General features: G+C 42.1%; 2 protein-coding genes across 2 annotated transcripts; both read left to right on the top strand.

The window, feature by feature from the left end:
* Positions 1-204: 204 nt before the first annotated feature.
* Positions 205-11974, top strand: LOC139341164 (high-affinity choline transporter 1-like). The gene is made up of 8 exons (XM_070977535.1): positions 205-388; positions 3750-3866; positions 5525-5680; positions 5884-6032; positions 6154-6297; positions 6533-6686; positions 10972-11189; positions 11414-11974. The coding sequence occupies exons 1-8, from the start codon at positions 205-207 to the stop codon at positions 11972-11974; spliced, it is 1683 nt and encodes a 560-aa protein (XP_070833636.1).
* Positions 11975-15358: 3384 nt separating this feature from the next.
* Positions 15359-23757, top strand: LOC139341389 (high-affinity choline transporter 1-like). The gene is made up of 8 exons (XM_070977901.1): positions 15359-15559; positions 19452-19568; positions 20912-21067; positions 21341-21489; positions 21630-21773; positions 22115-22268; positions 22689-22906; positions 23124-23757. Exons 1-8 carry the CDS (start codon positions 15376-15378, stop codon positions 23682-23684), a joined length of 1683 nt encoding a protein of 560 aa, XP_070834002.1. The 5' UTR covers positions 15359-15375; the 3' UTR covers positions 23685-23757.
* Positions 23758-24005: the final 248 nt, after the last annotated feature.

Raw genomic sequence — 24005 nt, 5'->3', positions numbered from 1 at the left:
CGTGATGAAGTGCATGATTACATTTTTGTTTGCTGGCCAAGTAATGAAACCTGAAACCAGAGGGCGTCAGATTATTTTTAAGGTGGAGCACATTTGTTCATTTGTTGTTTCTTGTCCGTTATCCCTCATTTCCAAATAACGATTCACTCACCCAGTTACTCAGCTCGTTGGACATCAGCTAGTGTGGAAGCCACTCAACCAGTCATGGCTGTCAACATCCCAGGAGTGATTGTCATGGTGTTTTTCTACCTGCTGGTCCTCGGGACCGGCATCTGGGCTTCTTTCAAGTCCAAAAGGGAACAGAAGAAAAGTGCAGCCACTGGAATGGATATGGCTGTACTGGGAAACCGCAGCATTAGCTGCGTGGTAGGAGTCTTCACACTGACAGGTGAGGAGAGCACAAGTGACAAAACCTGGATGGAGACTCTATTACTCTATTTTCCAAAAGGTCCCGATCATTATAGAATTCATTTATAAGTATATAAATATCGTAGAAATTCTTTATGGGATACGTTATATCTATTGGCTGCAAAATCACAGTGAAGTCAGCAAGATGCATGAATAAAGCGAGTCAGCAGTAAGGATCAAAACACTTGCGTTCCTACTTAAAGCCTCATGAAATATAGGCTACAAAACGTTAGTTTGGCAAGTGGTTGTAGTTTATTAAAAGGAACACAAAAACAGGGTTACACTTCAGGTTGTTGGCAGTTTGCTTGTTTTGTGTTCTAAAACAGAGTTAAGAAGAATGGCAAAAGCATTTTGTCAACAAAGTTCTCTTGCACCATTAAAACAAATTCCCGATATTTACTGTTGTTAATGTGGACAAGGTGCAAATGGCATTGCCACTAATTCTGATACACTGGGGCATTGATGGACAGATACATTCCAGTTCTCACTAAATGCACCTGTTCATGAGAAAGAAAAATCTTCCTGAAACCGTTTTTTTAAAAATAAGTTGCTGAAAACTGGTAGTGTTTGAAGTAGAAACTTTGCTATTTTACCATTTATCAAAGAAATAAATGCTTCAAGCTTCTTTTCAATTAAATTGGTCACAAATGTGCCTTCAACATGTGGTGAGAAGGTTAGTTATGTAACTTGGGATTCCATGAGTATATTTGAAGCTCTCTAAGATTATTGGCAATGGGCTTTCCCCTTATGCACCTGCCTGCACAGCACTGAAAATCTTTAATCCACGGCCATCTACGATGTGTGCCCCACATACAGTCTTACCTTGACTATATATACAGGACAATGGGCTCCAAAAAACAGCTTTTTCTACAGCTATTCACAGAGTCAGCGAGGCCCAGAACTTTGAAGGCTGTGCTATTACTCAGAATCTGGAGTTACAGTACTCAACTAACGTTCTGTTTTGTATAGGCCCTCCCCTCTAAGGCTATTGCCACAAGGGTGAAAGGAAAGTTCAGTGCCTCACTGGGTCCATTCGGTACCACAAGCACAAACGGACACCTACTCCATTGAGCACTACTACTTCACTTGCAGAGCCAGCAATACGATCAGGGTGGCCTTGGCTCCCCTGCCACCCCGATAGTGGTGCCCCTTGCCATCCTAAATAATTAAACACATGTATCACACTAACCTCTGCATTGAGTGGAACTGCTTCTCTTCGGTGAGGCACCTGATGTCAGATGGTAGTAATGATGATGATGATGATGCTACTTGCAGCTTTCCAGGTTTTCCAGGTTTTGGATTAGTCATTGTTGAGCAGAACTTAGTCTTTGTAACAGTCAGTTTTGAAAAAAGAAAAAGGAGAGTTTGTGTGTAGAGTGCTGCTCTCAGATTTCATGTTGTTGTTTGTCAGGCACATCAGCTGGTTGTTTCAACATCTTTGTTCTTGCAGAGTAAGGACATGCACAGTGTTTTTTCTATTAGCTGCACTTCTCACCGCTTTGATTTCACTCTTTATAACAGTTGGACTTTGTCTGGTGCTAGCAGCTCTGTAGCAGCAACAAGGCACTCTACACACAAATTCTCCTTCTGAATGAGGATTTAGCTTCATAGCTATTAGCTCTCACCACAAAACCTGCTTGCAGAACACTGTCTCTGTCCGAATGTGGTCTGTAAAAGCTGCCTCTTGGGCTGAAGAGCATTAACTTTTTGTCCTCGCAGTTTATCCACCTTAGCGTGTTTCAAGCTGTAATAACGCTTGAGATTCACCGTTTTAATCACTGGGAGCTCATCTCCACAACCTAACCGAGGCACAGTGGGCTGCCTTTTACTTTAACATTTCTTGTCCATTTCTTTTAGAGAGGTTGGCACTGCATAATAATGTTGCAGGTTTGGCACATCTGACAAATGCAGACACTGCTCTCAGATGAAGACATTCTTCACTTTGAAAGTGTTTCGTCCTCTCTATCTTAAAGTGCTTGCAGTGGTCGCTGAAGAAAAATGAGAACCGATTGTCTGGCTGTTCTGAAAAAGTTTTACCAGGTTCTTTATTTTGGTGTTCATGTCTTGTAGATGTTGGCGTGGTTTAGTCAAACATAAAGAAACAGGGTCACGACTGATGTCACTTTGGAAAGTTGTATTTCTGAGTTTCACCTTTGGCAGACAGATTTTGGACATGCCACAAGAAGGACACTGAAGGAAAGACATTTTGTTTCACCCATCACCATGAAGTGTGCATATATATACCTTTTTAAACTGAACAACCACGTTGAAGAGTGGACTGGCTGACTGGATCAATAGAGCAGTTCCAGAAAGAAGGTGGGAGAAAGACTGGCTGGTCCAAGGGTCATAGGAAGCAAGACAATGACCTGGTGGTGAGTTAACCCCACACACACACACACACACACACACACACACACACACACACACACACACACACACACACACACACACAAACATACGTCACAAAAATGTCACAAAAATGTGTTTCCTCACCTTGAGATTTACAGGTGTGTGAGGCATAAAACCACTAGCGTGAGCCTTAATATGTCCTTCCAGCCTTCCGACTATCTTAGTTTGATTGAGCTCTTGCTCGTGCTTGTTTCTCTGTGTCTGCAGCCTCCCTGGTCAGCCTCTGACCAACTCCTGAGCTCTCTGGAACTTTCTTTGGATCAGAACTCCCCTCCTGGCACTCTGATCTCCCCTTGCTCAGTCTTCCTTCAGCAATTTGTCTGCGTTGCCTGGCTCCCTCAGTGGCTCACGGCTCAGTCTCTGTTCTCTCCTGGCCAAGAGGTTCTGCTTGTTAGTTGAGTGTTGATAAATTCCCCCTTGGACCTACTCCCTGCCTCAGCTTCTGTGTGTTGGGTTCACAACATTAGTTCTGCGTAAATCTCTCCGTATGGCATAAAAAACAATTCAGCAGCACCATAAACTATGATCAAAATAATCACGTCGAATTAGAGCATCTCTAAAACAATTTTGACAACAATGGAACATTATAACTTTCATGGAGGTAGAAAATATTGCATGGCTGCAGAGATCAATCTATATGGAAGTCATACTGTATTCAAAACAAAAATTATTTCAATTAATATAATGAACTCTTCCAGTGTTACATCATATAGATCTTTTTGAATGTGTGAATTAAAACCTGTAATTACCAATTTTGTTTGCTTTTACTTAGAATTTTCTAAACCGATACCACAGTATGCTCATGACCTCATGAGATGAACTCACTGAAGTTTTATTGATGATGATGAATGATCACTCAAGCTTTTGTCTTCCTTCCAAATATCTGCTGTCTCTCCACTAAATGACTTGCTGTGTGTTCATCCGTCCTGTAGCTACGTGGGTTGGAGGAGGCTTCATTGTTGGCACAGTTGAGATGGTGTACACGCCCTCCATGGGACTAACCTGGACACTCGTGATGTTGTTGGCATACAGCTCATCTTTTATTATCAGTAAGATCAGTTTCAAATTACATGTGACAGGGTACTATATCTTAATGTTTCATTAAACAAATATTGCTGAGCAATATCAAAAGGCAGGAAATATTGTATATCAGACAGGGTTACTGATGACCTTGGCAACCTCACAAACTGACATTAATAACAAAAAAAAAAATCATGCCAGTGTCAGCAGTGAGTCAACTGTATTCGCCTCCGTTTAGACAACCAAGCTACATAATTACAGAATACAATAAGCCTCTGTTAATCAAATGCTGAACACCTCCAATTTGGCCACTGTACTTAAAAGAAAATAATTCTTCACACCTTTGTTCCAGATTTTAACCACCAACAATCTACTTTGCATTTTCAAAGGGACAAACATCGTGACTGGATATCTCATCCCCAAAACTTTGCGCTAAGGAATTTCCTGGTGCAGACATAGCTACTCTGAAACCATATTTCATATATTACCATATTTCATATTTCTCTGTTTGACCACACCTGGTCTCTGTGTCCTGAGTCTCCTGGAGCAGAAGGCCACAGTTTTCCAGTTAGTACCATGCTACTGCAGCAGGACCCTTCCAAGCCCATAACTTGGTAGCAGCACAGATGGAGAGCACTCGTGCAGATGTTCAGGCAGACTTCAGTGTCTGGAAGGCAGTCTGCTCTGCAGGTCCCCACAGCCATTCCACCTTCACCTTCAGCAGTTCAGAGAGTGGTGCCCTGCTGTACAGAACTCTGAGATCAATTTGGCCATGTAGTTGACCATTTCAAACAACTGCTTTGAGCTCCTATGCATTTTGATGGTGTGAGAAATTTCTCTGGGTCAGGTCTCAAACCATTCTCATCAATGGTCTGGCCCTTGAAGTGAATGTACAGCTGTCTGAATTTACCATTTAGCTGTTGCAGTTTGAAGCCAGCTGCTTCAATCAGTTTCGTACCTGCTCCAGACACCTGTCATGGATTTCAGTTAATCCATGAACTAGGGTGTCATCCATATAGGTTTCTCTTCCTTCAAGCTCTTTTCTTTCTTCCATTTTCCACTGGAAGATTTAAGGCTCAATTGTTATTCCAAAGAGGCACCAGCAGAAGCCATACCTTCCAAAGGGAGTGATGAGAGTGGTTTATTTACTCAGTCTTCATGAAGGGGAATCTGCTATTACCTAATCATTTGAGAGCTGTGGAAGCAGGCATCTGAGATGCACCAGGTTTTCAACTAACTCTACTGTAAACCCATCCCAGCAACATTAGATGCTCAGAGCAAAGTGCTGTAGAAAAAGAGCAGGAAGGTTTGTAAATGGAAGAATGTAGGTTGGAGAGACGGGTCGAGTGAACAGACAACCAGGGGGCTGGCGTCCCATGAGACGCCAAAAGTAAATAGTCTTTCCCTAAAACTGAACAAGTAGTTTTGTTTCCTGAACCTAACCAAATACTTTTGGTGCCTAAACACAATATATATATAATACACACATTGCCCATTGATGGTTCAGCCACATAGGTTTCAACACAATCATTTTCCCAGACCAATTAATGTACTGAAGCTTGTAGACATTAAAAAAGAAAAGGTTCCAAAAATTGAACTTGTTGCTAGATGTGATCTTCTTTCACCTTCATTTGATTTATTTATTTTTTTTAATTGTTATGTGATCTGTCCTTTTTTTCAAATGAAGCTGGCTTGGTGCTTGTCAAGCCAATGAGAGAAAGAAACTATATGACGATGATGGACCCTTTCCATATCAAGTACGGAAAAGTTCTAACAGCTGGACTGAGCCTGGCTTCACTTATTACTGATGTGGTCTGGGTGCCCGCAACACTACTTGCTTTAGGTATAATATATATAAATGCACTTTACATACATACATACATACATACATACATATATTTGTTGTGTGTTCACTCTTCTTGAATCAGTTCAGCACCATAAATGACACCATACATGGATGTAAATTCCTACCTCCTCTACTATGAAATGGTAATTCTGACAGAAAGACATGGTCATAAAATGTACCTGATCGAATGTGTTTGACAGGAGGAACCATGAGTGTAGTCCTGGATTTGTCCAACACTGTGTGCATCTGGATCTCTGCTGCAGTCGCCATTATCTACACGCTGCTGGGAGGCCTCTACTCTGTGGCCTACACAGATGTTATACAGCTTGTCCTCATATTCGTCAGCTTGGTGAGTTAGCTGTCATTTTTTGTTCTGTTTGAAGGAACTTACACAAGTCACCAAAATCTCCAAAGGATGCTTTTTAAAGTTGTGTGTTTGTTTATCATTTACATTTTCTTTGTCTCTGCAGTGGCTCTGTGTTCCCTTTGTTATGATGAGTCCTTCCACCATGGACATTAGCCAGACACTGATGAACAACACCTTACACGCTCCCTGGATTGGTCAACCAGAGCTGAAAAAGACCTGGATCATGATTGATAACTTCTTATTTTTTGTAAGGAAGCAACAATACAGCCTACATCAAACACAGTTCAGTCTAGTTTTGATAAATATCTTCAGAATGATGATAAAAAAAACATCACTATCCTATGACTGGAATTTAACGTTTAAGAGACAATCCCTTTCATTTGAATGAATGCTTCACTGATAATAGCATGCAAACATTTTGCCACATTTAACTGATGTGGACACCACATCCGTGATTAATCAACTGTCTGTTTCCGCTTCAGGCTCTGGGGTCTCTGGGATACCAGTGTCTCCATCAGAGGACCTTGTCAGCTTCTTCCACAAAAGCAGCCAAGCTCACATGCTTTGTTGCAGCTTTCATCTTCCTTGTATTCATGCTACCTCTTATACTGCTGGGGGCAGCCACTGTATCCACAGGTATTAACAGCTTCTGCATACTGGGGTAAACTGTGAAACCTGATGTTACAACCCAGCTTGCTAGGGGAAAGGAAGTAACAAAAAAACAACCAGATGGAAATGGTTGAAATTAGTTATTATTTATTTATGTAAATCCAAGTGTTTTAAATTGTTTTACTACACAACAGGCAAAAGGCCAAGACAACGAAAAAGAGCAGGTGGGTGCTTTTCAAACAAATGAAATAATCAAAACCAAAAGAAAACTCTCCAAAAATGAGAGTTTGCCTATCACACAACAAGAAATAGAAATAAAACCCTCCTAATTGAGGCCTATGGTAAAAGGTGAAAACGAGAATCGAAACACAAAATGAAACAGCACCCCTAGCCCAATGAGGCTAACAATTAGTTTCTCTAGTGTGTGCAAAAATCAGTCAACATCTAAACTCAATTCAAGTCTGGTGACAACACAAATATTAAGAGCACAAGCTCGGACAAAAACTACCACAGACCACAGAATGCTTTTCGATGTGTGCGAAGGGCTAGTCACGCAAGATGCCAGCCACCAACTGCCAGGCTGAGAGGACTCTTGTAGCTGGCAGGAAATAACAGCTCGCAGGGGATTGGGCACCGGCTGGCTCGGAGGAAGAGTCCTGTTGGACATTGAACTGTTGACTGTTTGAGGCCATATTGTCTGCCGCGGGAGTTCTCACATGCCATCTCAGAAACCACAGGCCCTCTTACTGATCTCTGGGGATTTTAATCATGTCTCTCTGTCCTCCACTCTGCCAGAATTCATCCAGTATGTCACATGTGCCACCAGAGACAATAAAACACTGGACTTATTCTATGCCAACACCAAGAAGGCATGCGAATCATCACCCCTTCCTCCTCTGGGAAGAGTTGATCACAACCTGGTTCATCTCCTGCCTGTGTACAAGCCCCTTGTCAACAGGCAACCAGCTGTGTCCCGCAGAGTGAAGAGGTGGCCTGACGAGGCTCTGAAGAACTGCTTCAATACAACCGTGTGGGATATATTCAGTGATTCTCATGAGGAGGACATCGACAGTTTGACAGACAGCATCACGGACTACATAAACTTCTGTGTGGAGAACACTGTCAGTCCTGTATCCTCCAGGACTGTACAGTGCCACTCAAACAATAAACCCTGGATTAATCCTGACATTAAGGCTCTTTTAAAGGAGAAGAAGAGGGCCTTCAAGTCAGGAAACAAAGAGGAGCTGAACACTGTTCAGAGGGAGCTCAGAAGGAAAATCAGGGAGGAGAAGGACAGATACAGGAGGAGAATGGAGGAACAGCTGCAGGAGAACAACACCAGGGGAGTCTGGAGAGGCCTGAAAACCATTTCAGGCCACCAGGAGTCAAACTCTAAGGCAGCTGGGGATCCAAAGTGAGCAGGTGGGTACTTCTGCAGGTTTAAGGAAGCATCTGCCCCTCCCCCAGCTGTATCAGCACTGCAGCAGCCCTCTTTTGATCTGCCAGCAATCTGCCCAAGTGCCCCACTGACCTCCCCCCCACAGTATTCAGCTCAAGGCCACCAATGCCACCCCCCACTGCTCCTCCCTGCCCCCCCATCCACTTCACAAGGTATTCAGACCCCCTCCAACTTGTCTCTCACACCTCTCCAGGTGAGGAATCAGCTCAGGAGGTTAAAGACCAGGGAGGCTGCAGGACCGGACGGCCTCAGTCTCAGGCTCCTCAGATCCTGCTCTGATCAGCTGAGCAGGATCATTGGACATCTCTTCAACCTGAGCCTGAAACTGGGAAGGGTGCCACGCCTCTGGAAGACGTCCTGCGTGGTACCTGTGCCAAAGACCCCACATCCCAAGGACCCTAGCTGCTACAGGCCAGTGGCACTAACATCACACCTCATGAAGGCCCTGGAGTGGCTGGTCCTTGCCCACCTGCGCCCCGTGGTGAGCTCGTCCATGGACCCGCTGCAGTTCACGTACCAGCCTGGCATCGGAGTGGACGATGCCCTCATCTTCCTCTTCCATCGAGCCCTGTCTCACCTGGAGTCTCCTGGGAGCTCTGTTCAGATAATTTTCCTGGACCTCAGCAGTGCTTTCAACACCATCAGGCCAGCCATCCTAAGAAATAAGCTGGAGCTTTCAGGGGTGGACCAACACCTCACATGCTGGATAGTGGACTACCTCTCCAACCACCCACAGTATGTGAGGACACGGGACTGTGTGTCAGGCACTGTCCTCTGCAGTGTGGGGGGCCCCCCCACGGAACAGTGCTGGCACCGTTCCTCTTCACCCCCTATAAGGCTGACTTTTCCCACCTGTCACCCACCTGTCACCCACCTGCCACCTGCAGAAGTTCTCTGATGACTCTGCCATTGTCAGCCTCATCACAGATGGAGATGACAAGCAATACAGAGGACTCATCCAGGACTTTGTGGACTGGTGCCAGCAGAACCACCTCCTGATTAATGCTGGAAAAACCAAGGAGCTGGTTGTGGACTTCCGTCGGCGCCCGTACTCTCCCGCATCACCAGTGCACATCCAGGGAAGGGACATTGACATGGTGACCACCACCACCACTGCACTTTACAAAAAAGGACAGAGCAGACTCTATCTGCTCAGGAGGCTGAGGTCTTTCGGGGTGTGTGGGGCACTCCTGAAGACCTTCTATGACTCTGGGTGCTTTTCATTACGTTGACTTGTGCCTCCTCGTCTGCTCTCTCCTTCATCGACCCAGAAGTCGTTTCCCCTCCGCCATGATGAAGGATCTTCCAATATGCTTAAATGCACCTGAAGGAAACACGGAGAGAGGAGGCTTCTGGAGGAGATCAGAGTGAGGATACACCGGTGTAGCCTACGCGGAAGTCTTTTATTACTTAAGGCGCGTGTCGTAAGTGGCATACGTTTGAATCATGGCAGGAGCAGGTCTTCACAAACGTAAGTAGTCCGTGATCTTGATTCTTGTTTCAACTGTGTCCTTTTAACAATTGTATCTGTCACCAAGAAATTAATGAAAATTCTTGGTATATTACGGTATATTAAAGCAAGGCTACAAGGCTGTTGGTTTAATCTACTGCACACCCGTCCTCATATACATATATTGGATGATTTAAAAGAGAGTTTAAATGATTCGCATATTTAAAACAAATTACAAAATTAAAGACTACTGTGTGTTTTTAGAAACTGTTCTTAAATAAAGGCTTCTGAGTGCATTCAACTGCAGCCCCTTTGACAGCTAATACAACTGTGCAAATGTCATCAGTAATTGACGTCGCTTCGGACTGACGCTGTGGAGCAAGAATTTTTCATTTCGGAGTTTCGTCTCCTCCATCCTCACATCTTTTCCTCGCATCCCTCTTTCATGTCCTCACTGGGTGGAGCTAAGACGCGAGGAGAGGAAGTGAGTGGAGGAGACGAGGAGACCGATTTACCGAATGAAAAGCACCCTCTGTTGTGGCCTCTGCCTTGTTCTATGGTGTAGTCTGCTGGAGGAGCAGCATCACAACAGCTGACAGGAAGAGGCTGGACAAACTCAAACTCACTCCCTCCAACACACACTCACTGCACTGAGGAGCTCCATCAGTGATAGGATGCTACATCCAAAGTGTGTGAAAGAGAGGTATCGCAGGTCATTCCTTCCTGCAGCTGTCAGACTGTAAAAGAAAATCTGCTCCAAGTAATCAGTGCAATAATCTGCGCAATAATCTGTGCAATACTACCGGTACATAACAGCCTGTATATTATGTGTATGTGTTATGTGTATTTTTTTTTTTTTTTTGGATGACCTTTTCTTTTTATCCCAACCTTTTGTATATACTTGTTGTGTTTAACTTGCATGCACTTGTTATACGATTCTGTCCACTTTTTTTGGTGCTGCTGTGAATTGGAATTTCCCCACGCGGGACGAATAAAGGAATATTGAATTGAATTGAATTGAATTGAATTGAATTGAATTGAATTGAATTGAATTGAATTGACATTTGCATTAAAAGTCAAGGAAGATGGTCCATCTAGAAAATCTGTGTTCAACGTTTATGGCAGCCACCATTCCCTCCAAAAATAATAAAGACATGATGCTGTAAGTGATAGACTAACTGACGGACTGACAGGACCATCCCCAGATCCACTCCTGTTGTGTGGCTAAAAAAGTACATCATGATCAGCTGTACCAAAGACATTATATGTGATGTGCAATTGGAAATCTTATGTCCCACAATCACAGTGCTTAGTTCACATATAAAGTTAGCCCATCTTAAAATCAGTCAGACAGATAATGGGAGCATTTTCCAGTCTTTCCTTCTTTTGTGTCCATGCCTCAGACTGGAACCAGACTACCTATGGTTCTCCATCTCCATATGAACGTGGGGAAGCAGCTCTCGTTCTGCCCATCGCCCTGCAGCACCTCACTCCACCCTTCATCTCCATTATTGGTATTGGATGTGTGGCTGCTGCTGTGATGTCATCAACTGACTCTGCTTTGCTTTCTGGAGCTTCTGTCTTCACTGCTAACATCTACAAGAGCATCCTGAGACCTAAGGTGAGACAATGTACTTGTTAGTCAAACTACTGTTTGCTATTGTGAAGGTTGATGTTTAATCTGAAAGAAAAGCTATGTAGTGCAGGAAAGTATCAATGGTATAAAGTGGCATGATGGAGAAACAAAGTAGGAGGAAGAGTGAAGAAGATTGGAGAGAGGTATCTGAAAGTAGGATTGTCTCAGTCTGTTAACCTCTTCTTCTTCCTCTCTTATCTCTTCTTCAGGCATCAGACAGAGAGAGTCAGTGGGTGATCCGTGCTTCTGTGGTGGTCTTGGGCTTGGTTGCTACATCACTAACCAGCATGAAAAACAGCATCATACTGTTCTGGTTCCTTAGTGCTGAAATGGCCTACATCATCATCTTCCCTCAACTGGTCTGTGTCCTCTTCTTCAACATCTCCAATGGTTACGGGGCTATTATGGGCTGTCTGGTGGGAGTTGTATTAAGACTGCTCAGTGGAGACCCATCTCTAGGGTTAGCACCAGTCATACACTTCCCAGGATGCAGTCTTGAGGACGGAGTTTATGTCCAGTACTCTCCAGTTAGGACCATCTCCATGCTGTCTGCCATTGCTGCCATCTTGTCGTTCTCCTACCTGGCTTCTGTGCTCTTCAACAAAGGCATGCTTCCTGAGAAGTGGGATGTGTTCAAAGTGAAAGCCCACCAATCAGCACAACCACTGACACCAACAGATGCTGCCACAGGACAGAATGAGAATGAGACATTGAACAGAAACGACTCTGAGATCGAGGTATCAGAGCCAATGATGAGCACAAAATGTTAGTGTTCCTGTGTGTACAGTACAATCTGTTCTCTGGGAGCATAACATAGACGAGTAAATACTGGTGAATAGCTCAAACTCACTCAAATTCAGATTGTTATATCCATGTTTTTACATCCATGTTTTTTAGTGGGTTTTTTTTATGGAGGATACCCCAGGTGAACACGGAATAGATAGAAAGGCCCTTTTTTCCTCGAGATACAGGGCAGCAGGCACCAAAGGCATGGTGGAAGACACGCCCCCAGCGCCCAAGACAGGAATTGAACCCGGGACCTTCTAGCTGTGAGGCGATAGTGTTGCCACTGTACCACCATGCCACCTGCAACCCTGACCGAACCCTAACCCTATGAATGCAAAAGAGATGGAAACATTGCTCCTGTTCTTGAAAATCAAACTGATCACAGAGAAAGTTGGTGGTATTGGTGGTATTAAAAATCCAGTAACATACAATCAATGATCTAACTGGTTCTAACCTTTCCCACTCATTCTACATAGCTGCTCAATCGCTTCAGTTTAACTGTTTTTGTATAACTAAGATCCCCATCAACAGGATGTTACATTTTATGTAAATTTTGGATCACATCAAATGAATGTTGTTTTTGGGTGGGGGTGGGAATTTTATGTCTCTCCTGATGTCACTTTTTGTGAATCTGTACATATCTGTGATAATGTGATCTTGTGTGTTCACTCATGTTTAGAACAATCCTGCAAAAAATGGGATTGACAAAAAAATGATTGACAGGTGCTGATGGTTTTTTTATTATGTTTTTTTCCTGTTTGATTACGTTCGTTGTATAGATTTAGATTGTTAATTAAAAATATTGTGTTCTAACTTAAAATCTTATAACCTCATTACATTATCTATTCCATTTCTTATTTACAATATAAGTAGACTTCTGAACTACTTTTCAGTGACAACACAATTAGTTTATTTTTTCTGTGATATTTACAGATATTTACTAAGATACAATATGAATATTTCTATTTACAAGTGGGCATTCTTAGCTCAGCCTAAAATCTTGTCTGGTGTCATGATTGTTGAAAAATAATAGCAGTACAGGAACACTGATGTTTATGCAGCAGTACATCGCCCTTGCCTGGATGGAGAAAGGAGGGTAAGAACAGGAGGATTAAACAAGAGCAACTGAATTTTAGTTGATACGACAACTCTAGTGAATGTTAAAGCTTAGACCAATAATGCTTCATTTCTCCATCTATTACACTTTGGCTTCTCAATATGGTTCCGATGTTTAATAACACATTTTAATAGGCTATTGAATGAAGTCAGTGTTATTTACAGGGTTCGTACACATTTAACTATTCAATTCAAGCACTTTTCAGATCTTGAAAACATAGCATTAAAATTACATCATACAGAAGTATCAAGACTCACGATTAAATGACATATATGTCAGTCCATAGTTTATATGGCAAGCGTCACTAAACGGTATCGTTTATTAACGGGTAATGTATGAACATTAATATGGGTTGAAATAGCCGGTTAGAACCAGAAGAACTACCATTTCCATTATGGAAAATTCGAGTTCATTGTCCTGCACTATTTGATCGGCTCATCACGTACTGTGTATACAGACAATAATCCATTTACTTATGTCTTATCCAGTGCAAAACAACCTTGCTGGTAAGGGAATGCTTCTTTTGACCCTACATGCTGAAAGACATTGAATACCATGTGGCTTGAAATGGCTCCTGTTTGAAACAGAAGAAGCCCAGCGCAGAAACTAGAGCCCCGACTAACATCATCAGCCATTTGAATTAGTGTCACTGATTTTCTGCATGTTGACAAATGTTCAGGCAGGTATGAATACATCTTTGTTGTTATTGATCACTTCTCAAGATTTGTCCAGGCCTATGCCACAACCTCCAAGTGGGGTAAAATGGTGGCTGATAAGATATTCAACAATCATACACTGAGGTTTAGATTTCCCCAGCGTATATATACCATGACCAAGGAGGAGAGTCAATTCAAAAACCAGCTCTTTGTACAAATAAAAAGAACTCTGGGGTGTCAGGCTCACGAACAACGCCATACCACCGCGAAGGAAATGGTCAAAGCTGAATGCTTCATCATTTCCACACAAAACTAAATGTCGCTACTTTCCTCCCCCTCAAAAAATCTGATAAAATTTGATGTGTAACTATTTCAACCTTGAAGCCGCCATCATCTCACTATTAGTACAATGCTTGGCCAAATGTAACCAGTACCTCAGGATATTTGTAAGGCCTATTTGATTATTGTGCAGGCTGAAAATTGCTTGTGCTTTGGTTCTGGTTTTGTATTCTATTTGATCACCCACTTCAACAGGAAAACACGATTTTTACTCCACAAAAAACAAAAAACTTTATTTCATTGTGCTGCCATCTTTGACTTTGGGTGGTTTTCCTTTCTGTGAAGGATTTTTCTATCACAGGCCTTCTGTACAGTTAGGAGCCCAAAGGTCTCAAGGCTGGACAACACAGAAACCTCAGACAGTCACACATCAACATTCATATTTAGAGACCATTCTGGCAGATAGGAAGTCTCTCCTTGTATCAGCCGTAGTGACCGTAGGTCGTACAGATAAACTGTACAAACATAGAGAGGACCACTGAAAGAAGATTGCTCAAGTATTCACAGTTTTAATAAGGAAGTAGGTCAAAGTGTCCTCAGTTAGAGAGGTGGAAGTCAGGGCAGACGTAGGTGCAGTAGGAGCTAATGTTTAGTTTTGACTATCCAACAGAGTGCCACGAATGTGGAAGATCGGTAAAGAATATCCATAAGAGGGACTTATTCAAGGAGCAGAAGGGAGAAACATAACATTGGGAGCATTAATACGCCCCATGGGAAAGGACATCTTGAGGACGCGGTGTGATGGGTGTACTGGTGGCTTGATGTATTACTCATCAACTTCTCCTTGATGCATCAAGCCTGCAACACATACTTAACATGCTTAAGACGTCTGAAGTCACCTGGTGAACTCCTTCCTTCAGGAGTGTTGCCTTAAAATTCAAATTGACTGACAAACTACACAAGGGTTGGATCAAAGATTATCTATTGTTCTAATGTAGTAAATGTCACTGAGGGAACTCAGTGAATGTCTCAAAATTTTATGTTTATGTTCAAGTTTATTGGTCATACCACATATTTTGAAAAACTAAAGCCAAAATGATACTGCCAAGATGCTCAAGCATGCGTGATGAAGTGCACGATTAAATTTTTGTTTGCTGGCCAAGTAATGAAACCTGAAACAAGAGGGTGTCAGTTTATTTTTAAGGAGGAGCACATTTGTTCTTCCTGTTTTTTGTCTCATATGTTATCCCTCATTTCCAAATAACGACTCACTCAACCAGTTACTCAGCTCGTTGGACATCAGGTAGTGTGGAATCCACTCAACCAGTCCATCATGGCCGTCAACATCCCAGGAGTGATTGTCATGGTGTTTTTCTACCTGCTGGTCCTCGGGACCGGCATCTGGGCTGCTTTCAAGTCCAAAAGGGAACAGAAGAAAAGTGCAGCCACTGGAATGGATATGGCCCTGCTGGGAAACCGCAGCATTAGCTGGGTGGTGGGAGTCTTCACAATGACAGGTGAGGAGAGCACAAGTGACAAAACCTGGATGGAGACTCTATTACTCTATTTTCCAAAAGGTCCTGATTATTACGTAATTTATTTATAAGAATTAGTGCTGTCAGTCGATTAAAATATTTAATCGTGATTAGTCGCATAAATGTCATAGTTAACTTGCAATTAATCGCAAATTAATCACACATTTTCATCTTTTCTAAATGTCCCATTAATTATCATTTTAATACTGTTATCAACATGGAAAAGTGGATCGACATGCTTTGTGCAAATGTTTTTTATTGAAAACAATGACATGTAGTATTTTATTCCACACTGACATTCTCACTGAGCAGTCATTCACATCTGAATGAATCAAATCTCACACAATTTAACACTGTCAATAAACAGATGACAAAAAATAAATAATTGATTACAAAAAAAGCCCCTTCAACAACCCTTTCTAAGGGATCAAAACAGGGTGATACAAGATAAAGTTACAAGTGCACATCATTGTAAACTAGGATTCAGCCTATAGTGCAGTTGAATCATGGCTTAAACTTTCCTTTCTTAAGTTTCCTTTGAACACAACAGCATCCACATGCCCGTTGAAAGCCATCCATTGTCGTCGGGTTTTGACAAGGAGGCGGCGGAGAATTCGCATTCGCTGTGTGTTTGGCCATCAAGTGGTTAAGTTAATAACACAATATTTTTGACAGCACGAATAAGAATTGAAATATCGTAGAAATTCTTTAAGGGATACGTGTTATATCTGTTGGCTGCAAAATCACAGTGTAGTTTGAGCAGCAAGATGTTTTGAATAAATGTCAGTGAACACACAGATACATGTAAATTGCAGATATCTGTGAACAGATTCTGGAGTCAGCAGTAAGGATCAAAACACTTGCATTCCTACTCAAACAGTCCACAAAAGCCTCATGAAATATAGGCTATAAAACATTAGTTTGACAAGTGGTTGTAGTTAATTAGTGGTTTGCTTGTTGTGTGTTCCAAAACGGACTTCTCTTGCACAATTACAATTAAACCCTGATGTTTACAGTTGTTCATGTGGACAAGGTGTTAATGGCATTACCACTAATTCTGATACACTGGGGCATTGATGGACAGATACATTCTAGTTCTCACTAAATGCACCTGTTCATGAGAAAGAAAAATCTTCCTGAAACCGGTTTTTTAAAAATAAGTTACTGAAAACTGAACAGGTAGTGTTTGAAGTAGAAACTTTGCTATTTTGCCCTATATCAAAGAAATAAATGTTTCAAGCCTCTTTTCAATTAAATTGAGGTCACAAATGAGCCTTCAACATGTGGTAAGAAGGTTAGTTATGTAACTTGAGGTTCTAAGTATATTTGCAGCTCATGCACCTGCACAGCACTGAAAATCTTTAATCCACGGCCACCTGCTGTCTGTGCCCCACATACAGTCTTACCTTGACTATATATACTGGACAATTGGCTCCAAAAAACAGCTTTTTCTACAGCTATTCACAGAGTCAGTGAGGCCCAGAACTTCGAAGGCTGTGCTATTACTCAGAATCTGGAGTTACAGTACTCAACTAACGTTCTGTTTTGTATAGGCCCTCCCCTCTAAGGCTATTGCCACAAGGGTGAAAGGAAAGTTCAGTGCCCCACTGGGTCCATTCGGTACCACAAGCACAAACAGACACCTACTCCATTGAGCACTACTACTTCACTTGCAGAGCCAGCAATACGATCAGGGTGGCCTTGGCTCCCCTGCCACCCCGATAGTGGTGCCCCTTGCCATCCTAAATAATTAAACACATGTATCACACTAACCTCTGCATTGAGTGGAACTGCTTCTCTTCGGTGAGGCACCTGATGTCAGATGGTAGTAATGATGATGATGATGCAACTTGCAGCTTTCCAGGTTTTCCAGGTTTTGGATTAGTCATTGTTGAGCAGAACTTAGTCTTTGTAACAGTCAGTTTTGAAAAAAGAAAAAGGAGAGTTTGTGTGTAGAGTGCTGCTCTCAGATTTCATGTTGTTGTTTGTCAGGCACATCAGCTGGTTGTTTCAACATCTTTGTTCTTGCAGAGTAAGGACATGCACAGTGTTTTTTCTATTAGCTGCACTTCTCACTGCTTTGATTTCACTCTTTATAACAGTTGGACTTTGTCTGGTGCTAGCAGCTCTGTAGCAGCAACAAGGCACTCTACACACAAATTCTCCTTCTGAATGAGGATTTAGCTTCATAGCTATTAGCTCTCACCACAAAACCTGCCTGCAGAACACTGTCTCTGTCCGAATGTGGTCTGTAAAAGCTGCCTCTTGGGCTGAAGAGCATTAACTTTTTGTCCTCGCAGTTTATCCACCTTAGCGTGTTTCAAGCTGTAATAACGCTTGAGATTCACCGTTTTAATCACTGGGAGCTCATCTCCACAACCTAACCGAGGCACAGTGGGCTGCCTTTTACTTTAACATTTCTTGTCCATTTCTTTTAGAGAGGTTGGCACTGCATAATAATGTTGCAGGTTTGGCACATCTGACAAATGCAGACACTGCTCTCAGATGAAGACATTCTTCACTTTGAAAGTGTTTCGTCCTCTCTATCTTAAAGTGCTTGCAGTGGTCGCTGAAGAAAAATGAGAACCGATTGTCTGGCTGTTCTGAAAAAGTTTTACCAGGTTCTTTATTTTGGTGTTCATGTCTTGTAGATGTTGGCGTGGTTTAGTCAAACATAAAGAAACAGGGTCACGACTGATGTCACTTTGGAAAGTTGTATTTCTGAGTTTCACCTTTGGCAGACAGATTTTGGACATGCCACAAGAAGGACACTGAAGGAAAGACATTTTGTTTCACCCATCACCATGAAGTGTGCATATATATACCTTTTTAAACTGAACAACCACGTTGAAGAGTGGACTGGCTGACTGGATCAATAGAGCAGTTCCAGAAAGAAGGTGGGAGAAAGACTGGCTGGTCCAAGGGTCATAGGAAGCAAGACAATGACCTGGTGGTGAGTTAACCCCCCACACACACACACACACATACACGTCACACGACACACACGTCACAAAAATGTGTTTCCTCACCTTGAGATTTACAGGTGTGTGAGGCATAAAACCACTAGCGTGAGCCTTAATATGTCCTTCCAGCCTTCCGACTATCTTAGTTTGATTGAGCTCTTGCTCGTGCTTGTTTCTCTGTGTCTGCAGCCTCCCTGGTCAGCCTCTGACCAACTCCTGAGCTCTCTGGAACTTTCTTTGGATCAGAACTCCCCTCCTGGCACTCTGATCTCCCCTTGCTCAGTCTTCCTTCAGCAATTTGTCTGCGTTGCCTGGCTCCCTCAGTGGCTCACGGCTCAGTCTCTGTTCTCTCCTGGCCAAGAGGTTCTGCTTGTTAGTTGAGTGTTGATAAATTCCCCCTTGGACCTACTCCCTGCCTCAGCTTCTGTGTGTTGGGTTCACAACATTAGTTCTGCGTAAATCTCTCCGTATGGCATAAAAAACAATTCAGCAGCACCATAAACTATGATCAAAATAATCACGTCGAATTAGAGCATCTCTAAAACAATTTTGACAATGGAACATTATAACCTTCATGGAGGTAGAAAATATTGCATGGCTGCAGAGATCAATCTATATGGAAGTTATACTGTATTCAAAACAAAAATTATTTCAATTAATATAATGAACTCTTCCAGTGTTACATCATATAGATCTTTTTGAATGTGTGAATTAAAACCTGTAATTACCAATTTTGTTTGCTTTTACTTAGAATTTTCTAAACCGATACCACAGTATGCTCATGACCTCATGAGATGAACTCACTGAAGTTTTATTGATGATGATGAATGATCACTCAAGCTTTTGTCTTCCTTCCAAATATCTGCTGTCTCTCCACTAAATGACTTGCTGTGTGTTCATCCGTCCTGTAGCTACGTGGGTTGGAGGAGGCCTCATTGTTGGCACAGTTGAGATGGTGTACACGCCCTCCATGGGACTAACCTGGACACTCGTGATGTTGTTGGCATACAGCTCGTCTTTTATTATCAGTAAGAGTTTCAAATTACATCTGACAGGGTACTATATCTTCATGTTTCATTAAACAAATATTGCTGAGCAATATCAAAAGGCAAGAAATATTGTACATTAGACAGGGTTACTGATGACCTTGGCAACCTCACAAACTGACATTAATAACAAAAAAAATCATGCCAGTGTCAGCCGTGAGTCAACTGTATTCGCCTCTGTTTAGACAACCAAGCTACATAATTACAGAATGCAATAAGCCTCAATCAAATCCTGAACACCTCCAATTTTGCCACTGTACTTAAAAGAAAATAATTCTTCACACCTTTGTTCCAGATTTTAACCACCAACAATCTACTTTGCATTTTCAAAGGGACAAACGTCGTGACTGGATATCTCATCCCCAAAACTTTGCACTCATGGATTTCCTGGTGCAGACACAGCTACTCTGAAACCATATTTCATATATTACCATATTTCATATTTCTCTGTTTGACCACACCAGGTCTCTGTGTCCAGAGTCTCCTGGAGCAGAAGGCCACAGTTTGTGTGAGTTAGTACCATGCTACTGCAGCACAACCCTTCCAAGCCCATAACCTGGTAGCAGCACAGATGGAGAGCACTCGTGCAGATGTTCAGGCAGACTTCAGTGTCTGGAAGGCAGTCTGCTCTGCAGGTCCCCACAGCCATTCCACCTTCACCTTCAGCAGTTCAGAGAGTGGTGCCCTGCTGTACAGAGCTCTGAGATCAATTTGGCCATGTAGTTGACCATTTCAAACAACTGCTTTGAGCTCCTATGCATTTTGATGGTGTGAGAAATTTCTCTGGGTCAGGTCTCAAACCATTCTCATCAATGGTCTGGCCCTTGAAGTGAATGTACAGCTGTCTGAATTTACCATTTAGCTGTTGCAGTTTGAAGCCAGCTGCTTCAATCAGTTTTCAGTTTCCAGACACTGATTATGGATCTCAGGTCTCTCCATGAACTATGGTGTCATCCATGTAGGTTTCTCTAGCCCCTTTCTTTTTTCCATTTTCCACTGGAAGATTTAAGGCGAAACGAAAAGTTAATACTCTTTCCCTGTTTTGTTTCCTGAACCTCACCAAATAATTTTGGTGCCTAAACACAATATATATATAATACAGCACATTGCCCATTGATGGTTCAGCCACGTATGAGGTTTCAACACAATCATGTTCCCAGTCTTGTTTAAGACCAATTAATGTACTGAAGCTTGTAGGCATTAAAAAAGAAAAGGATCCAAAAATTAAACTTGTGGCTAGATGGGATTTTCTTTCACCTTCACTTGATTTTTTTTTTTTTTTTTTTTTTTTAATTGTTATGTGATCTGTCCTTTTGTAAATCAAGTTGGACTGGTGCTTGTCAAGCCAATGAGAGAAAGAAAATATATGACGATGATGGACCCTTTCCATATCAAGTACGGAAAAGTTCTAGCAACTGGACTGAGCCTGGCTTCGCTTATTACTGATGTGATCTGGGTGCCCACAACACTACTTGCTTTAGGTACAGTACATACAAATGAGATAGATAGATAGATAGATAGATAGATAGATAGATAGATAGATAGATAGATAGATAGATAGATAGATAGATAGATAGAATTTATTCATTTATTTATTTTTGTTTTTGTTTCTGTGTGTTCACTCTTCTTGAATCAGTTCAGCACCATAAATGACACCATACATGGATGTAAATTCCTACCTCCTCTACTATGAAATGGTAATTCTGACAGAAAGACATGGTCATAAAATGTACCTGATCGAACGTGTTTAACAGGAGGAACCATGAGTGTAGTCCTGGATTTGTCCAACACTGTGTGCATCTGGATCTCTGCTGCGGTCGCCATTATCTACACGCTGCTGGGAGGCCTCTACTCTGTGGCCTACACAGATGTTATACAGCTTGTCCTCATATTTGTCAGCTTGGTGAGTTTGTTAAACTTTTAGTTTTTATTGAATGTCTGGCTTTTTGTTTGAAGGAACTTACACAAGTCACCAAAATCTCCAAAGGATGCTTTTTAAAGTTGTGTGTGTGTTTATCATTTACATTTTATTTGTCTCTGCAGTGGCTCTGTGTTCCCTTTGTTATGATGAGTCCGTCCACCATGGACATTAGCCAGACACTGATGAACAACACCTTACACGCTCCCTGGATTGGTCAACCAGAGCCGAAAAAGACCTGGATCATGATTGATAACTTCTTATTTTTTGTACGGAAGCAACAATACAGCCTACATCAAACACAGTTCAGTCTAGTTTTGATGGATATCTTCAGAATGATAATAAATAGCATAAAGATTTAGATAATAGACTGTTTTTCATTGTAACTAAAGAATCAGAGTGGATGTAATTTAAGACTATTATCTGAAACAGCATGTCTGTACACGTGAAAGTTAAATTAACAATCCTATGACTGAAATTGTAAAGTTGACGAGACAATCCCTTTCATTGGAATGAGTGCTTCACTGATAATAGCAGGCGGGAATGTTGCCACATTTACTTGATGTGGACGCCACATTCGTGATTAATAAACTGTCTGTTTCCACTTCAGGCTCTGGGATCTCTGGGATTCCAGTGTTTCCATCAGAGGACCTTGTCAGCCTCTTCCACAAAAGCAGCCAAGCTCACATGCTTTGTTGCAGCTTTCATCTTTCTTGTATTTATGATACCTCTTATACTGCTGGGGGCAGCATCTGCATCCACAGGTATTAACAGCTTCTACATACTGGGGTAAAGTGCGAAACCTGAAGTCAATATTTTGATCATATAGACGGATGAATGAATTAACATTTGCATTAAAAGTAAAGGAAGATAGTCCATCTAGAAAATCTAGAAAAACGTTTATGGCAGCCACCATTCCCTCCAAAAATAATAAGGACATAATGCTGTAATTGATAGACTGACTAACAGACAGGACCATCCCCAGATCCACTCCTGTTGTGTGGCTTAAAAAGTACATCATGATCAGCTGTACCAAAGACATTATATGTGATGTGCAATCAGAAATCTTACATGTCCCACAATCACAGTGCTTAGTTCACATATACAGTAGGACCATCTTAAATCAGTCAGACAGATAATGGGAGCATTTTTCAGTCTTTCCTTCTTTTGTGTCCATGCCTCAGACTGGAACCAGACTACCTATGGTTCTCCATCTCCATATGAACGTGGGGAAGCAGCTCTCGTTCTGCCCATCGCCCTGCAGCACCTCACTCCACCCTTCATCTCCATTATTGGTATTGGATGTGTGGCCGCTGCTGTGATGTCATCAACTGACTCTGCTTTGCTTTCTGCAGCTTCTGTCTTCACTGCTAACATCTACAAGAGCATCCTGAGACCTAAGGTGAGACAATGTACTTGTTAGTCAAACTGCTGTTTGCTATTGTGAAGGTTGATGTTTATTTTGAAAGAAAGGCAATGGAGTGCAGGAAAGTATCAATGGTATAAAGTGGCATGATGGAGAAACAAAGTACAAGAGTGAAGAAGACTAGAGAGAGGTATCTGAAAGCAGGATAGTCTCAGTCAGTTAACCTCTTCTTCCTCTCTTATCTCTTCTTCAGGCATCAGACAGAGAGAGTCAGTGGGTGATCCGTGCTTCTGTGGTGGTCTTGGGCTTGGTAGCTACATCACTAACCAGCATGAAAAACAGCATCATACTGTTCTGGTTCCTTAGTGCTGAAATGGCCTACATCATCATCTTCCCTCAACTGGTCTGTGTCCTCTTCTTCAACATCTCCAATGGTTACGGGGCTATTATGGGCTGCCTGGTGGGAGTTGCGTTAAGACTGCTCAGTGGAGACCCATCTCTCGGGTTAGCAGCAGTCATACACTTCCCAGGATGCACTCTTGAGGATGGGGTTTATGTCCAGTACTCTCCAGTTAGGACCATCTCCATGCTGTCTGCCATTGCTGCCATCTTGTCGTTCTCCTACCTGGCTTATGTGCTCTTCAACAAAGGCATGCTTCCTGAGAAGTGGGATGTGTTCAAAGTGAAAGCCCACCAATCACCACAACCACTGACACCAACAGATGCTGCCACAGAACAGAATGAGAATGAGACCTTGAACAGAAACGACTCTGAGATCGAGGCATCAGAGCCAATGATGAGCACAAAATGTTAGTGTTCCTGTGTGTACAGTAGTATCTGTCTTGGAGCATAACATAGACAAGTAAATACTAGTGAATAGCTCAAACTCACTCAATCTCAAATTGTATCCGAAATATGAATGTATTATGAAAAGTGGAGCATGTTTCTCTGTGTTTCTTTTCTGCTTACTGTTCCTCATTATATACTCACTTTTCTAGGTTTTGACCAAGATTTAGAATTATTTTTTTTTTAATAAAGAAAATCAGAATACAATGAGTAATAAATGACTTTTGTTTGCATTGAGCTATTATGACCATAACAGAAACTTTGGCTGAACCCCGTAATGAGCAGCATA

This window comes from Chaetodon trifascialis, chromosome 13 (genome assembly GCF_039877785.1).
Source record: "Chaetodon trifascialis isolate fChaTrf1 chromosome 13, fChaTrf1.hap1, whole genome shotgun sequence".
Classification (NCBI taxonomy): domain Eukaryota; kingdom Metazoa; phylum Chordata; class Actinopteri; order Chaetodontiformes; family Chaetodontidae; genus Chaetodon; species Chaetodon trifascialis.
This window is presented reverse-complemented; position numbering and strand designations above follow the sequence as displayed.

What these genes read in the sequence shown, in the direction of transcription:
- LOC139341389 (XM_070977901.1), top strand. Translation starts at nt 15,376, where the DNA reads ATGGCCGTCAACATCCCAGGAGTGATTGTCATGGTGTTTTTCTACCTG. An exon ending in TTGATAACTTCTTATTTTTT is followed by an intron (nt 21,774 to 22,114) that starts GTACGGAAGCAA and finishes TTTCCACTTCAG; the next exon opens with GCTCTGGGATCTCTGGGATT. An exon ending in AGAGCATCCTGAGACCTAAG is followed by an intron (nt 22,907 to 23,123) that starts GTGAGACAATGT and finishes TCTCTTCTTCAG; the next exon opens with GCATCAGACAGAGAGAGTCA.
- LOC139341164 (XM_070977535.1), top strand. Translation starts at nt 205, where the DNA reads ATGGCTGTCAACATCCCAGGAGTGATTGTCATGGTGTTTTTCTACCTG. An exon ending in CAGCTCATCTTTTATTATCA is followed by an intron (nt 3,867 to 5,524) that starts GTAAGATCAGTT and finishes TTTCAAATGAAG; the next exon opens with CTGGCTTGGTGCTTGTCAAG. An exon ending in TTGATAACTTCTTATTTTTT is followed by an intron (nt 6,298 to 6,532) that starts GTAAGGAAGCAA and finishes TTTCCGCTTCAG; the next exon opens with GCTCTGGGGTCTCTGGGATA.